The 17,645-nt window shown below is 47.6% G+C and overlaps 1 protein-coding gene across 8 annotated transcripts; it reads right to left on the reverse strand.

Annotated features, from left to right (window-relative positions):
* Nucleotides 1–4,515: 4,515 nt before the first annotated feature.
* Nucleotides 4,516–17,011, reverse strand: B3GALNT1 (beta-1,3-N-acetylgalactosaminyltransferase 1 (Globoside blood group)). Of its 8 annotated transcripts, none has more exons than XM_084872059.1 (6): nucleotides 16,748–17,011; nucleotides 15,307–15,383; nucleotides 14,070–14,160; nucleotides 11,188–11,284; nucleotides 8,516–8,617; nucleotides 4,516–7,035 (listed from the first exon to the last, which is right to left on the reverse strand). In XM_084872059.1, exon 6 carries the CDS (start codon nucleotides 7,001–7,003, stop codon nucleotides 6,011–6,013), a length of 993 nt encoding a protein of 330 aa, XP_084728185.1. In that variant the 5' UTR covers nucleotides 7,004–7,035; nucleotides 8,516–8,617; nucleotides 11,188–11,284; nucleotides 14,070–14,160; nucleotides 15,307–15,383; nucleotides 16,748–17,011; the 3' UTR covers nucleotides 4,516–6,010. The 8 variants fall into 8 exon arrangements, with proteins under 8 accessions (XP_084728185.1, XP_084728190.1, XP_084728189.1 ...); XM_084872064.1 differs by lacking the exon at nucleotides 16,748–17,011 and adding an exon at nucleotides 16,334–16,433; XM_084872063.1 differs by lacking the exon at nucleotides 16,748–17,011 and adding an exon at nucleotides 16,027–16,283.
* Between the last annotated feature and the right edge of the window lie 634 nt (nucleotides 17,012–17,645).

Consider the following 17,645-nt stretch of genomic DNA (forward strand, 5'->3'; position numbering starts at 1 on the left):
AAAACCGCAATTACTTAGCTGCCGACCCAATATTAACATATAGAACCAAGAAGAACATCCAACTACAAAGAAGTTAAATAAAAAAGGAAACACGCCCCACAGAGAATGATCTGACCCAAAATGTCAATAGTGCCAAGGCTGAGAAGCCCCACTCTAAAGAAATCAATTTTTAAAAGTACTAGCTGGGATTGTGGCCTCCGTGGTGGGACAGCCTCTGCCTGCAGGTGGGGTGGGGATGGGGGATGAGGGGCAGGCAGGGCTGCTGGCTCGGCAGCAAGCCCGGCATTTGACCCTCCCCCACCAGCTTTCCCGCCAGACAGTTTCTGCTCCTGCTTGTAAGTTTGTTCAGATACTTGTTCAAACATTTATGTTATAACAGTCGTTTGTCCTCGTTGTTGAAAATGAAGTCGTAAAAAAATTGCTTTAAACATGGAGAAAAGTGACTGAGAGGGTCTCCTGTGAACGTGTTGGTGTATTTTCCTCCACTTGTTTCTGCAGTTTCCACGTAGGCAGCCAGAAGGGGGAAGCGTGGCATTTCCATTCATTTCAGCGGCAGCTGCTGCAACCTTTTATGAGAAGGGCATGTTTTATCTTGAGGGAAATTGTGGTTTGTTTTTTTTAATCTGGGAAATGTCTTGAATGGGCTTCTGTAAGGGGAAAATGCCAGCAGTACTCACTTCTCACACCATCGGAAAGGCGGGAGTGAAACATCAACAGGGCTAAATTAGAAGACATTGGAAACAGAAGTTGTTCCTCGATCACCTACAACAGCGGGGTGGGCTTGGAACACGGAGAAAGGGCCCGATCTGAGAGAGAAGTCTTGGCCCCGGAGCCAGGAGGGTGTCTTGGTCCTCTCAGGCTGCCATGGCAACGCACCACAGCAGGGTGGCTCCTCAACACCGTTCTGCAGGCTGGGAGGCTGGCAGTCTGAGCGCAGGCCAGCGTGGTCAGGTCCTGGCGAGGGCCCTTCTGGGGTGCGGACCGCACACTTATTGCATCTCCACGTAGTAGAAAAAGAGCCCAACTCTCTGACCTGGTCTAGGAAAAGCACTGCTCCGTTCATGAAGGCTCCCCCCTCATGACCTACCTCCCTTCCAACGGCCCGCCTCCACAGCCATCACAGTGGGAGGGACACACACACCCAGTCCGTAACAGAGGGCAACAACAGTGGGAAATTTGCTTAATGAGAAACGTGTTAATTATCTGTGTGCAACACACCACCCCAAAACGTGGTTAGTTTCAACAAAACTTAGCATTTTTAATGTTTTTATTAATTTCAGAGAGAGGAAGGGAAAGGGGGAGAGAGATAGAAACATCAATGATGAGAGAGACTCATGGATCGGCTATCTCTTGCACACCCCCTGCCGGGGATCAAGTCTGCAACCCGGGCATGTGTCCTGACCAGGAGTCAAGCCATGACCTCCTGGATCGTAGGTCAAGGCTCAACCACTGCGCCAGGCCAGTCGGGCAAGAAAAGTTAGCATTTCTAATGGTTCTGTGGGTTGATGGCCTCCGTCAGGAGGTTCTCAATTCCAGGCTGATGTAGTTGGGGCTGGTGTTATGTGAAGGCTCAACTCCAAACCGAGTAATTCTCTCACGTGCCTGGTGCCTCAGCTCGCCTGGCAGGGGCCTGGGAAGCTGGCCGGCCAGGCTTCTCTGTCACCACGTGGCTGGCTCAGCCTTCCTCCCAGGGTAGCGGGCTCAGGGCAGCGGGACCTTTCACCGAAGGATGCATTCCCAGGGGCTTCTTCTCAGGGACAGCACACTGGGGGCGTTTTTATCCTCGTGGGGATTTACGGATTCTGTCCGGATGCTGATGGGAAAGGAAGGCTGGAGAATTCGGAGGGATCAGAGCGCACGCAGTTCAGAGCACATTAGACAGAGACACACACGTGCCCCTCACATTTTTACTTTTAAATAAATTCAGGCTCATGACAAAAAAAAATCTTTCCATAAACATAATTTTTAATGGCTGTATTATATTCATTTTTACAACACTGAAATTAATCAATAATCTCTTAATGTTGAACGCTGAAAGATATTTAATTTAAAAAATAAGATGGCAATGAACATCTCTGGAAAGGCCAAACTGCCTTTTAGAAGCACTTTGCACACCCCCAGCAGGGTAGAAAATGCGCTCTCGCTTTAAGGTCAGCCGTAAATCAGCTATTGCCGCCTTCCTCTCGTGTTGTTTCATTTTATTTTGAAAATATGTTTTTATTGATTTTTACAGAGAGAGAAAGTGAGAGGTATAGCCGAGACCGGTTTGGCTCAATGGATAGAGCGTCGGCTTGGGGACTGAAGCGTCCTGGGTTCGATTCCGGTCAAGGGCATGTACCTTGGTTGCGGCATATCCCAGTAGGGGGTGTGCAAGAGGCAGCTGATCGATGAGTCTCTCTCATCGATGTTTCTAACTCTCTATCTCTCTCCCTTCCTCTCTGTACAAAATCAATAAAATATATTAAAAAAAAAAAAAAAGAGAGAGAGAGAGGTATAGAGAGATAGAAACATCAATGATGAGAAACATCATTGATCTGCTACCTGCTGCACACCCCCTACTGAGGATTGATTTTTAGAGCTTGGCAAGGAGGAGAGACAGAGAGAGAAGCATTGCTGTGAGAGACACATCAATTGGTTGCTTTCCGCAAGGCACCCTGACCAGGCCCAGGATCGAGCCTGCAACCGAGGCACGTGTCATTGACCAGAATCCAACACAGGACCCTTCAGTCCGCAGGCCGATGCTCTATCCACTTAGCCAAACTGGCTAGGGCTGTGCCTGTCTTTATCACTTACCTTAACTACAGGCCAAGAGTGTCCATCTTTGTATCCTTTGTCCTTACAAGACCCATGAGATGGCCCTTCTCTCGGGCACAAATTCTGACAAGAGACTTCCACTCAAATTGCGCCGTGGCCACTGGGGCCTGTGTCCCGTGCTTGCTTCCACGTTTGACCAACCCCCCCCCATCAGCACGTGCCATCTATTCTGAGAGACTCCTTGAATGTTTGGCCCCAGATTAGCCACACGTGGGATAATCAAGGAGCTGTTGGCAGAGTGAGAGGGGTTCCCAGTGAGAGTTGGTCTTCGGCTCACACAAAATCCAGGAGTTGGCTTAATATGAAGATTAATTCTCAGTGGATTAAAGCACAGATAAACCCCAGGGTCAGCAGGACGGGCCTGCTACAGTCCTCATAGTCACCATTTCCCCACCCCCCCAAAGTTGGCCCCCTTCCAATTCCTCTCTCCCTCCCTCCATCCTGTAGACCCCAAGAGAAACGCTCTATCCCCAACCTCATTCTCGGAAAGAATGTTGTTATAAACAGCTCAACTCTGGCTGCTCTGTATCTGGAGACTGATAGGAACACGGTAATGCCAAGACCATGTGGGGAAGAGCAGGAAAGATTAACAAGGGGGTAGCCCTCTCAGTTAAGGGCCCAAAGCACCAGCCCCAAGTGAGCCAGAAAACCACAGAGCCCCTCAACCCAGCCTCAAAAACACAGGGTCTCCCTCCCCGGCCCCTCCCCCCTCCCCCAACTCCCCCTGCCAAGCCCTTTCACATACTAGTTGTGGCAGACTATATGTCTGTACCCAATTATTCAGTCTCCATCCTGTAGAACAATGCATTCTGGCCTGCTCCAACGTGACCTGCACTGTATCCTGTGAGAACACCCTCACACACTGAGCTTGGTATGAGTTTCCTCCAACTCCTTTTCCTTCCTTCTAGAACAGCACGCTCCAGACCGGGGCTGCCCTTCAGCCTGGGTCCTGAGATGAAGAGATGCATGCAGCAGGGCCCCAGCCAGCGGCGGCAGCCAGGGCTGTGCAATGTGGGTAAAGAGAAAACATGGTGTCAACCTCTGAGGTCTGGGAGTTGTTCTTGCAGCATAATCTGGCAGGAGCCGTTAATGTGCCAGGAGTCACAAACTGTGCTTGTGGGCAAACTGGAAGAGCGAAGCCGAAAGAAGGTGTGAGTCACGGGACTGGCAAGGCTGTGGCAGACAGGAGGTAGCCTAAGGTGAGGCTCCAGTGTTAAACTGATTATGAGTTAAAATAAAAAATGCTGTTTATGTGGTTAAACAGCAGAGACCAAGATTTTAATAACACAGAGGACTAATTTTTTTTTTTTTACCTGAAAGCTTAACTACAAAGAAACATGTAGTTAAAGACAAAAAATGTAATGACACCACCTCATATTTATTTTTATAATCATTCAACTTTTTCGAGATCTCTCAGGCACCAATCTCTAGTTGAGAAGGAACAATTTTCTGAAATTTGGCTATTATTCACATTTTACGTCTGTGTTGTTGTTATGTTGGTCTTATTTTAAAGTGAAGAGAAATTATTTTTTATTTTAAAAGTTCTCTTTTTAAAACTTTTGCATTAGCTTCACAAACAATATAAACTTTTACAAAATTAATCAAATCTAATCATACCACAAAAATAATCACAATTTGTCTTAAAGAAAGTGACTCCTCTATGAACAAGGATTGACAGGGGTATAGACTGATTCCGCAGACTACCTCACTGAATTTAATTTATTATGACTGAATCAGGAAAGAGCCTTGCTATAGAGAATCATAAATTACAAGAGTTCTACTTGAAATTTGTTCTTATAGAAGAATTACAAATATTTGTGTATTACAAGAACTAACTATGTCCTTTCAAGTTTGTATTTTCTGCCAAAGGATTTGATCGCGTGCCATCATGTAATCGAGAAAAAAGGAATCAGTTGTCCATGTCAGTCATAATAGGAAATTGCACAATCCCAAGAATATGAGGAAGAAGTGTTCCTCTTTAATCTACCAGCAACAGATCCAACAAAAGAGGCATCACTGCTTCCATAAAAAAAATAAAAATATACTTCTGCATGACATGAAAACCAGCTTTTATTTTAGACCACACGTTAGGGCTTCCCCTTGCTGTGAAACTAATGACAATAGAGCAGCACTGTGGTTTTTTTTTCCCTCTTTATTCTCAAACTGATTGCTACTGAGAAAACACACGGAGATTAGTAATGTAACTCAAATCTTTAGTCTTCTCTTTCCAACTCAAGTACCTGAATAACGGCATTCCTTTCAATGTATTCTGACCATCAGGTTATTTCCTTTTTTGCCTTGAAGAGTCCTTTGCCAAAGGAAACACACTGCCTGGCATTCTATATTCATCCTAATTCCCAGGTAGAAAATGAGGCCAATGAAATGTCATCTAAAAACACTGAGGATTATATTTTTAAAAACAAGACAATAATTTAGATTTTCTCCCTTACATTCTTCTCTATATTACCACAATAAAATATTTATCAAAGTTAAAGAGATCATTGATACACAATAATGACCAATGACTTCACATTAATGGAGTTATCAATAACTCATTAGTGAAGTAACTGGAAAAGAGTTCAAATGGAAAGGATGATTCACTATTCTGTTTACACAGTATTGAAAAAAACCGTAACACTTAAACACTCAAAAATTTCTAAGCAATATTAAATAATAATTGATAACTCTGAAATACTGCAACATCTTGAGGTACCTGCTGAATGACCAAAGAGAGATAATAGTTTGGTATAACTCTAAGTTTTTACACAGAACTATATATTTTTAAAATTGGTAATCCACATAAGAGATGCACAAAACCATTAACTGACTAGACTATTCAATAAATAGAGCTCCACGTTGCTTTGTTATGAACTAATGAGCTTATAATTCAATAAAACCGCTTTAAGAAGTTCTAGTCTACAGAATGATATATTCCAATTGTTTGGTCCTGTTATTAACAAAAAGACTTTGTTCAATTCCTCTCAATATCATCTAGAAAGGGCCAAATTTGATTTCTGTCGAAATATAACACAAGTAACGTGTATGCCTGCAGTCTCTAGTCTACGGGTTCGTCATGAATTTCAGTTCAGAGCAACCCAACACAGCAACCTCCCCGTGAGTGTGCCACTACCGTGCCAACTCTGGCGCTTCCCACAAAGGGTCCTGTCCTTCTCTAAGGTTTGAGTGGGACAGGAAATTAATAATGGCATGTGGTGTTCCTTAGCATAACCTGCCAAAAGGTGATGATTTCCTTGGAAGAAAAGCCATGGGCTGCAATCACACGTCTGAGCTGACAGACATCCAAGTGAATCCTATACAGAAAGAAAAGGTTTGTGTCTTCTGGAATGTGAATGTCCACTTTCAACAGATTCAAACAGATCCCCACATAAACATCTTCAAACTTGAGGGGTTTTACGTGGCTCATCATCTCATAGATTTTTGGCACCAAGTCTCTGGACAGCACATAACCAAACCCACTGCAGTAGGGAGGGAACACCTTGAAGGGATACTCCTGATAGGAAATATGGGCTTTCTGGTAAAATCCTCTATAGGAGTAATTATCAATGAGAGGATAACCGGTGAAAAACTTCTCTGACTGGTTTAAATTTACAAGATACTTGACTAAATTGCCAGTGTTGACGAAGACATCTGTGTCTGTTTTCATGACGTACTTGGCATTGGGGCAAAACTCATTGACCCACCTGAACGCCATAATTGTTTTCAAGGTCAGGTTATTGTAGGTGTCTATGAAATCTTGTCGAATTATGTCCCCGTAGAGAAGCTTCTCGTCCTCTAGGGACAGCGATAACACTTTGTCTTCCCTTTCAGCCTGCTGGCCTAGTAAGAAAAACGTAAGGACCTCATATCCCCACCAAGACTTCTTTTCGCCCCACGTAACTCTAACGGCCTGCCTGGCTTTCACGTCGGAGGGGTGTGAGGTCACCAGGATGACGAGAAATGGGTTTTGCTGAGAGCAGTTTGGATGCTCCTGCGTGAAGCGAAAGTCTTGCCTGTAAATGGGCTCATACTCATAGAAGTACATCCAGTTCACGCGCTCGATCACATTGTACTGGGGCAGGCTGAGGTACCACATCACGAGGAAGCTCAGGAGGGACAGCAGCAGGAGGCTCCATTTGAGGGATCTCAGTGACATCCTACTGGGGAGTGTGGTCAAGAGAGCCAGGGACATACACAGCAGCTCAGAAGCACGTGGCTCAGCTTCTGGAAGATGGATCAGAGACCCAGGTTAGTAATCCGCCACCCAAAACGCATTTTCTTTCTTTTTTCTTTTTTAATATATTTTATTGATTTCTTACTGAGAGGAAGAGAGAGGGATAGAGAGTCAGAAACATCGATGAGAAAGAATCATCAATCAGCTGCCTCTTGCACACCCCCTACTGGGGATGTGCCCGCAACCAAGGTACATGCCCTTAACCGGAATCGAACCCGGGACCCCTCAGTCCCCAGGCCAATGCTCTATCCACTGAGCCAAACCGGTTTCGGCCCAAAACACATTTTCAATCGATATCTGATCATCTACTGAAGGAGGAAGAGCAGGAGAACAAAGCTCCAAGCGAACCTCCAAATTCCAACCCGAATCTTATTAATGTCATTCGACTGTAAATAAGTGGATACCAACAACCAAAAATATAGTTGAGCTTATTACATCAAGATAAAGGTTAAAAACATTCTCGATTATTTTGGAAAGTTAATAGTTCCTGTTTCACATAAATAACTGTTGCAATATGTCTCCTTCTAACAGAGCAGCTCATGTTAACAAGTCTCGGACAAACAGGAGGAAAGGGTCCGGAGTGAAGGGAGCCGTTTATAATGGCATGTAGGCAGCAGAGGCCCTGCTACTCTTCAACAAGGGGGAGAACTCAAAACAGCAAATCTCATCACAAAAGCTACTTACGGGCGTTTCATAAGCCACGGTGTCCAAATGAGAAAATGTGACTGTGGTTGTGATGCCTATGGGACCCCGAAGGGAATAACGCAGCAGCAAAAAGCAGAGGAACTAGTAGTCCAAAAGGCAGAAAGGCCTCTCAAGGACTGGCCGGAACAGAGTTCTGGCTTCCTATGACACAGGGGGCGGGAGACCAGGGCCTACAGCCCAGCTCCTCCCTTCACCCACAAGGCCAGCGTGTATGTTGTTTACCTTTTGGGGCCTCAGCTCCCTCCTCTTTACATCCCGAAGATGTTAATACGGGGCAAGTTAGTGCGAATGTGTGCAAAGTATGTGGCCAATGTTAGGTATTCAACAAACAGGGCTGCCATCACCATCTGTGTTCTACCCTTGGCATCTTTTCCATCCTATTTGTGTCCCTAAATTGATTTTTACTGTCAAAGGGATCATTCTGAAGAAATAATCTTGCCGAAACCAACTGAAAGGTCCCGGGTTCGATTCTGGTCAAAGGGCACGTACCTTGGTTGCGGGCACATCCCCAGTGGAGGTGTGTGCAAGAGGCAGCTGGTCGATGACTCTCTCTCATTGACGATGACTCTCTCATTGACGTTTCTAACTCTCTCTCTTAATTCCTCTCTGTGTAAAATCAATAAAATATATTAAAAAAAAAAAAAGTACTTTGCAAAGTTTAAAAAAAAAAAAAGAAAAGAAAGAAAGAAAGAAAGAAAGAATCTTGATGAATTCTTACTACCTGAAGAGGGGGTTTCAAAGCCATAAAAATATTTCTATTATTACCTTCTTCTTCTGGATTTCTTTTTTCTGAGCGAGTGGAAGACCTTCAATTTCACCAATTGAACATTCAGTAGTGAGCAGTAGTCGTCAGAATGCTTGAAATTTCTGTCACATACAGAAGAAACGTAACGGCATTGACATATGGATCCGGGGACTAGGGAGGTCAAAGAGGGGAAGGGAGACTTACAACTTGAAATAAGAAGTTTAAAAAAAAAAATACTGCTGGTCTACAGAATTCAGAGCTCCTGACTTCATCACGGAAGAGGTGGCTGGCATTCAAGACTTAAAATCTCTACGTTCTCACGTCAGCTGGTGTCTCCTGTCCCTCCACGACAGTCCTACTTCCCCCTCACAGCCCTCAGCAGCCACCACAGGAAGTAAAACACGGCACTTCTGAGTGACACCACTGTGCCCTATCTTTAATTCTGTTCCCGTAACTACTCTGTAAAGTGACTGCAGGGGTTCCTCCCACTCTCAGTGGCGTGGCTGAAGGTGTGGGAGAGTGAAGGAGGCGTGTTGGCAAAAAGGGGGAAAAAGAGACTAACCGCAAATACTATAAAATAGTTGTTCATTCAGGCTGATGGAAGCAGAGGCATTCTCATATGTTTATAGGTTTCTTTGTATTTGAAATTTATCCTCTGAAAGGAAGAAAAAGTGTAATAAAAATGCTTGGATATCAGAGCTGCATGGCCCACCCTACATCTTGTCTGCAACACTTAACGGCTGTGGGCCCCTTGGGGAAGTTATTTCACTTCATAAGAGTTTTCTTTTTTTTCAGTGACAAGCCAAGAATCCCAATACTAATTCAGTCAGTCCCAGGTCTGTGGGGGAGAAGATGGATTGCCCAGGCAGCTCAGGGGCCCTCAGCAATTTCCGAAGTGGAATGGCACGCAGGCACGCGCTCGGATGCACGCACTGTGATGTCATGGGAATCACGCTGGCCTGGCCTCAGGTCTGGGACGGACTCATGCCCTGACGCGGGCTCAGGCAGCTGAGCAGCGAGCTCGGTGAACCCTGACTTTGTTCTAAACCCCGAATCCCAGGGGGAGGGACAGGAAGAAAACCCGGAAACACGGAGGAACAAAAAATAGAAAAAGGCCAACAGAGAAATAGACCATAATTGCATTACTGACATCTTAAGTAATAATGTCACATATCACTACCAAGAAATAAACTATATATAGATTATAATTTAAAAGCAATTTCCATTTTATTAAAGATAAACTCATGATTATGTAACTACATGTGCATTCCCCAACTGGATTCCACCTCATCTACATTAAGCAAACATCCTCTCCTATCCCACAAGCCTAGCGCAGTGCTGGCTACACAGCAGCTGCCAGCGATTACTTGTTGATTGGGTGGTTGATCCTCAACAGCTGAAAAAATATCTCAACTAACAGAGAAGCCCAGAAAACCTGCCAAGACAGAGCACGTCAGCTTCCAGGGTATGAAGCGTGCCAAGGCTGCCACCACCAAAGGAAACCATTCTCCCAGGCGAGTCATAGGCACCTCTGTGCCAGAACTCATTCCCCAGTCCAATCCCAGGCTGAGTCTATGTCTTATCAACAGGTGTTTTAGTTTCAAAAGGGCTCTGTGGGTAAAAGAATCCAACTTAAACTATTCGTTTTGAATGGAGGGCTCCTCAAGAGTTTTCCATGTTAATGGATGTTCTCTCAGAGGAGCATATATTATGCAATGTTTCCCAAATTTGTCTGAACAAAGAACCCACTTTAATTCTCAGAGTCTGTGGCAGGACTAGAAGAATCCCACTTTGGGAAAGCCTGTCCTAGAACATCATGGCAATCACTGAATTAAGAAACTAGTTTCTGCCGAAGCCAGTTTGGCTCAGCAGTAGAGCCTCGGTCTGGAGACTGAAAGGTTGCAGGTTCGATTCCGGTCAAGGGCATGTACATTGGTTGTGGGCACATCCCCGGTAGGGGGTGTGCAAGAGGCAGCTGGTCGATGTTTCTCTTTCATCGACGTTTCTAGCTCTCTCTCTCTCTCCCTTCATCTCTGTAAAAAAATCAATAAAATATATTTAAAAAAAAAAAAAGAAAAGAAACTAGTTTCTGTGAATCCTATATAATAAAACCTTAATATTCAAATCATATGCAAATAGACTAAACAGCTGAACGACCAGCAGAATGACTGGTGGCTATGATGCGCACTGACCACCAGGAGGCAGATGCTTGACACAGGAGCTGCCCCCATGGTAGTCAGTGAGCTCCCAAAGGGAAATGCCACTCAGCCAGAAGCCAGGCTCATGGCTGGCGAGCGCAGTGGCAGTGGCAGGAGTCTCTCCCGCCTCTGCGGCAGCGCTAAGGAGCGGCGAGCAGCGGGCACCAAGGAGAAGCCAGCAGGTGAACGGTAAGGAGCGAGGGGTCCTTACCGTTTTCTTAAGGAACTGTGGGCTTGGGCTTAAGTCTGTATCACTTCTGTAGCAATTTACAAAGCACGGTGACTATACTGTGCAATAAGCAGAACCACCCCATTTTTCAGAGACCTGTGCAGTCCAAGTACAGGCAGACTTGGAGCCCAAACTCAGGCCCACCGCCAAAGGTTGGTCCCCTTCTCCAGAGCACGGTGCCACAGAGAGCCCCAGCTCACACCCGATCTACAGCCTCCTGAGATTCCTGGGCAGGGAGCAGAGCGTAGAGCAAAAATGGACTTACCTCTGCACTCAGGAGTGGGTGGTCTGAGAGAATGACATGACAGAGCAGCCTGCGGGAAGAGGCGACAGGAGGGCCGGATCCGGAGAAGCTAGGAAAACTGGAGCAAAGATCACACCCATCAGGCAGAACAGCAGAAGGCTGGGCTTCTGTCTGTGGCATTACAGCTCTACCAATGGGAGGACATTTCATTCCCTCGTTCTGTACACTGGACAGGTGTGGTCAGAGCAAACACCTCCAGACCAGCATCCTGTTTTATATGCACATCGACTGAACGGCTGAACGAGGCTGGGGCTGCCACGGGGAAGATGACAGACAAACCCTGCCCTCCAGCTGCTGCTCGCCATGGAGAGCGAGGAGAAAGGCTCTAATCTCCGAGCTGTGCACCAAACGTAATGAGTAAGGCTCCCCTGGAGAAGGTGAAGGGAGACCTCCCTCTTCAAACGGCTCCAAATGAGTGGGCAGCCTCCAGGGCGGGGAGCTGAGTTTGCAACTCTCAGAATGTGTAGATGCTCAATTCATGTGCAAATTACAGGACCAGTGTCAGTTTAGAGAACCACTGAATACTAAGAGGTAAGAGTCAATTACCATTTTTTTATCGTAGAAAGTGGGTAACTCCATCTTTGAAAACAAAGTCTGTTATACCAAAATAGTAGCCAAATACAGTTCCAGAAAAAAGAGACATGGTTTGAGTCCTCAGTCATAGGGAGGGTAGGTGGCCGCAGACTTGTCTAAGCACAGCTTAGGAGGTTAGCAAAATTCTATGTTCTAGTCCAGAAGTAGGCAATATAAAAATAAATAAATAAAAAGCCAGACAGCAAATATTTTCTGTGTGAGCCATATGATCTCTACTCAATTCTGCCTTTGTAGTAAAAACAGAGCCACAGACAATATTAATATATGGGTTATATATTATAGGTTAATATACGGCTATGCTCCAATACAATCATCTGTATTATAAAAGGCCAGTTGCCATAACACCGTAATGACCAAGTGACTGGTCACCAGGAGGTGCATTGATGGGTCTCATGGCAAGGTGGGTCTGGGATCTCACATGACTTCATGCACCGGGCCTCTAGCATATAATAAAACCCAGTAACCACAATGGTATAATGGCCAGAACGACAGCTCGACGAGTCTCTATGAGGTGCATTGACCACCTCTCGGTCCCTCCCCTCAAACCCCCCTCCCCTTCACCCCACAGGCTCTGATAGCAGGATGGTGAATGGGGAGCTGGGTGGATGGTGGTGGGGCGGGACTGGGGACTGGCAAACTGGTGGAACCTCTTGGTCCCTGCCCCTACCTGCAGGCTACAATTGCAGGATGGCGAATGGGGAAGCACAGTGAATGGGGTGGGACTGGGGACTGGCGAGAGGGCAGATGTCACTGATCGCAGGCTAGGCGATTTCGTGTGCTGGGCCTCTAGTTTTGTTTATAAAACAGGATGCCGGTCTGGAAGTGTTCTAACCACACGAAATAGCATGCCGTAGGACAGTGGTCAGCAAACTCATTAATCAAATTGAAATTTCTTTTGAGAGCCAAAATTTTTAAACTTAAACTTCTTCTAATGCCACTTCTTCAAAACAGACTCGCCCAGACCATGGTATTTTTGTGGAAGAGCCACACTTTAGGGGCCAAAGAGCCAAATGTGCCTTGAGAGCCGCAGTTTTCCGACCATGGCAGGAATTTCCTAAGATCTCTCTTCTCTATGTTCCCTCGTGACCTCAAAGGGCCAGGCTACTGAGAAGAGGGTCCTAGCGCTGGTAATGTGTTTCCTAAGTGAAATGGTTCCTGGAGGGTAGGCAGAGCTAATAATGATTAACCTGGGCTGTGGATGTCACATGGGGACAACAAAAGGCCTTGGCTCTCTGGTTGACTAGCTATATTCAGGGTCAGACACACATAGAATGATAAACTCTGGTCATCTACTCTAGTTTTCGGTTTTTATTCCTTAATTAACCAGAGCTTCACGTGGTACAAGCTCATGCAGCCAGATCTTCCATTCCGCAGCCTCTCCAGGCTCTACCCTACAGATGATCACCCCACATTCAGATGTGGCCCCTGCACCTCTCTATGCTTCTAGCCCTAACCCTCTTCTGCCCTCTCCTCAGATTCACAATGTGTCAAAAGCTCTGGTGCCAAATGCAAATCACTATTTATAATATGCAACTTCTTATTAAAACCATTGTTCAGAGTCCCAAAAGAGATATTTGCCAAAGAGCTTATGGTTAAGTGAGCTGCAACTTCTGAATGCATCTGTTGTAAAGGTCATTTGAGGACACTCTGTTTGACCCCACACATCTGACCTCAATCATGAGCTGTGAAGTATGGTTACCCTCCAACACCGTGAGCAACAATGAGAAATGATAGCTTTTAGAGCTGCAACAGAATAGTACATTTGTCCTAGACATTATCTACTGGTGAGAGGGATAAAGGTATTTCCTAGAATGGGATTCTACCTCTATCATCCAATGGTGGACAGAACAGAGCTGGAGACGGGACAGACGGAAAAGGCAAATCACTGGAAGGGGGAAGGGAAGAGAAGAAAGTATCCACTGGGTTATATTCTTAGGGATAAAGAGAACTGAGTCAGAACTTGAAGTTGACTATACCTGCCAAATTAAGTTTACATAGTTAAATTTTTCCTGATGTACTACATGGTATTTTAATCATAATTTCATTTTTGAAGAAAAAATTTTCAAAATGATTTAGTAGACCTTAACTAACTTTTGTACCTTCTCAAATCCTTTGGGGAAAAGAAATATACTAGAATATATAACAAAATTTGTAGCTGTGTAAATAATCCTTAAAATTTTCTAAAGGGGACTATTAGGTCACTTTTACGCACGCAGGATAATTTCTAAATTAAAATAAGATGAGCTTACCTGTAGAATTTCAGATGAGACCAGAGCACTAGTTGAACTTCTTTGTTGTTTTCTGAATTCCATGCTTTAATGAAAACAGATTTGCTGGGGACTATTGAACAGAACAGAAAAACAATGCAGCCGAGTCAAAACAACATTGGGCACTATGACATTTAAAATCAATGTTCTAGCCGAAACTGGTTTGGCTCAGTGGACAGAGTGTCAGCCTGCGGACTGAAAAGTCTCAAGTTCAATTCCGGTCAAGGGCATGTACCTTGGTTTCGGGCACATCCCCGGTGGGGAGTGTGCAGGAGGCAGCTGGTCGATGTTTCTCTCTGATCGATGTTTCTAGTTCTCTATCCCTCTCCCTCCCTCTCTGTAAAAAATCAATAAAATATATTTTTTAAAAATAAATTTAAAAAATAAAATAAAATCAATGTTCTAGCCTGGCTGGTGTGGCCCTGTGGTTGAGCACTGGCCTATGAATCAGGTCATGGGTTCAATTCCTGGTCAGAGCACATGCCTCGGTTGCAGGCTTGATCCCTAGTGTGGGTGCTGCAGGAGGCAGCCGATCAATTATTCTCTCACCACTGATGTTTCTCTCTCTCCCCTACTCTCAATATATATATTAAACATTAGTTTTATCTTTGCCGAAGCCGGTTTGGCTCAGTGGTAGAGCGTCGGTCTGCGGACTGAAAGGTCCCAGGTTCGATTCCGGTCAAGGGCATGTACCTTGGTTGCAGGCACATCCCCGGTAGGGGGTGTGCAAGAGGCAGCTAGTCGATGTTTCTCTCTCTTCGACGTTTCTAGCTCTCTCTCTCTCTCCCTTTCTCTCTGTTAAAAATCAATAAAATATATTTTTTTTAAAAAAACATTAGTTTTATCTTTTAAAATATATTTTAAAAGATAAAACTAATGTTTTATAACTAGCAAACTGCTATGGGAGCATATTATACATCGACACTTCATTTTTGAAAAAAAGATCCTCTCTTCTTCCTTCTTGTTCACAAATCACTTCATGCCTCTAATCTGGGATTACATTTATTGATAAAGCCACTGTATTGATAGGCTTTATTTTCAGGGTTGGAATTACCCACTGACCATTCATTTGAATAAGCCTTTCTAGTCTAGCAGAAAAAAAATGTCATCGACTCTTCTCCCTCAATTTTAAACACTGAGGCTGATACAGGTCCAATTAGCGCTTTGATCAGGCATCGACACAAAGCCAGATTCTGAGAGCACAAAACCAGCGCCCTACCTCCGTGCTAGCCGTCTGAGGAGAGCTAAGCCACAAAGTTGTTCCAGCTGAGGACTGCAAACTCAAACCTTGTGCCTCTGGAAACAAAAAAAAAGCGGGGGGGGGGGGGGCATGGTTTGATCATTTGTTCCTGGGTCCTAGCTCTTCCTGCCAAAGCAGCCACCTCCTTAAAGGCTGACACAACGTGCAAAATCCACAAAGAGGAGAAAGCCGCCTCCGCGGGGCCCAATCCCTTCTGGTCCAGCAGTGAGGAGGGGGGAGAGGGGCTGCGGGCATCACTCCTGACTGCGTGGGCAAGTGCGACTCCAATGCCCCTTTAGGATTTCTCTGGAAAGGCCTTACATACCCGTTAGGATCGCCTCTTGCAAATCACGTAACCACCGGGGGTTCGTTCCTCCGCTCTCGGCCCCAATGTGCCCATTCTGCTCCTTAGCTCCACATTCTTCCCAGCCCTCCCCAGGAAGAGCCCTCCCCCAACCCGGCTCCCCGGCCCTCCCTGCGCGTTGGGAATGCAATGCGTTCGCCTTGGGATTATTGGGGACCCACGGCCACCTCCAAACCCCCTCTCCGTCCGATCCCGCCCCCCGGTCCCCGCCGCAGCCACCCGGATGGACGGGGAGCCTGGGGCTGCGCCCCAGAGCCGGGCCGGGCCTACGGCGCGCTCCTCGCACCCGAGGCCTGATCCGCGGATCGCGCGGATGCCCCAAGCCCGCCGCGCACCCCTGCTCTCTCCGCTGGCCCGGGGCGCCGCCGCCGGGGCCCTCCTCCCGCGCCCGCCGGGCTCCAGCCGCTGCCGGTCGCGGAGGCCCCAGCCCGCGGGCCCGGCTGCTCGCCGCGCTCCCGACCGACCGGGCCGGAGTGGGCGGCGCTGCCCAGCCGCCTCCTCCCCGCCTCGCCGCTCGGCCCCGGGCGTCCCCGGGGAGGGCGCGTCCGTCCGGGACGCAGAGGGACCCCGGACCCCGCCCGCCACCTGCCCCGGGGGGTCCTCAAAGCCTCGGGGGGCGCCCCGGCCCCGCCGCGGGCTCACCTTTCCGCCAGGCGCGCTCCCCGCCCGTGCGCAGCGGCGGCGCCTCTCCCGCCCGCGCTCACGCACCTCCCGCCGCCGGGCGCGCTCCCCCCGCGCGGCGCCCGCGCCCCTCGCTCCCCGCCGCACGCACGCGCGGCCCCACGCGGCCCCCTCCCTCCCCTGCCGGGGCGCGCCCCCCGGTCCCCGCCATCCCTCGCCATCCCTCGCCATCCCCAGCACCGGCACCGCGGCGCTAGGTAGGCGTCTCCCACTCAGGATGGCACAGGGCGGGCGGGGCCGTGGCGGACCTCACGCCCAGATTTGGTTCCCACTCGCACCCCTTTGTCCTCTCCCGGCAAAGTTCCAAAGCTGCGCGAATGCCACGAGCTAGAGGCAGTCCTGGGGGGTGGGGGTGGGGGGGAAGACACGACTTACTTATTTAGAATCCCCGCGGGACTAGTAAGGAAACGAGAAAACAGGAAATTCTTGGCTCGTTCGGGAGAAACGCGCGTGCGCCCCCTAGAACCCATGGAGAATGGAGGGTGGGGATGCGTCGTCGGGGTGGCCAAGGTCTGGTGATGGATCTGGAGTCCTAGGGAGTCCCGCGCTGTCTCTCTGGGAATGCCTCTCGGGAAAGTCCCCTTTGGCCTGGAGAATGCAAAGGTCAGCCCCTCCCGGAGACGTCACCGTGGACGTGGTGCTCCCCGGGAGGGAGGAGGCGCGAGGCGCTCAGGCGTGGGTGGAGGTGGTTGGATTGATCTAGGAATAACACTTCTCCTTTCTCGATCCCCTGGAGGAGTGCCATCTGACCACGGTTCCCCCTCCTGGCCACTTGGCTGTGGGTCGGTGATCAGCGTGGCTCCAGCATTCCTGTGTGAAAAGTTGATGGAGCCTTAGCCAGTTTGGCTCAGAGGCTGGAGGGTCCTCCCGCAGACTGAAGGGTCCCTGGGTTCCATTCTGGTCAAGGGCATATCCCCAGAAGGGGGCGTGCAGGGAGCTGCTGATCAATGATTCTCTCTCCTCATTGATGTTTCTATCTTTCTCTCCCTCTCTCTTCCTCTCTGAAATCAATTAAAAAAAAATAAATTTTTTGTAATTGATTTCAGAGAGGAAGGGAGAGGGAGAGAAAGATAGAAACATCCACAATGAGAGAGAATCATGGTTTGGCTGCCTCCTGCAAGTCACCCCACTAGGGATGGAGCCCACAACCTGGGCATGTGCCCTTGACCGGAATCGAACCTGGGATCTTTCCAGTTTGCAGGCCTACGCTCTATCCACTGAGCCAAACCGGCTAGGGCAAAAAAATATTTTTTTTAAAGTTGAAAGAGTAGGT

Source organism: Pipistrellus hanaki (genome assembly GCF_964339955.1).
Source record: "Pipistrellus hanaki genome assembly, chromosome: 2".
Taxonomy (NCBI): domain Eukaryota; kingdom Metazoa; phylum Chordata; class Mammalia; order Chiroptera; family Vespertilionidae; genus Pipistrellus; species Pipistrellus hanaki.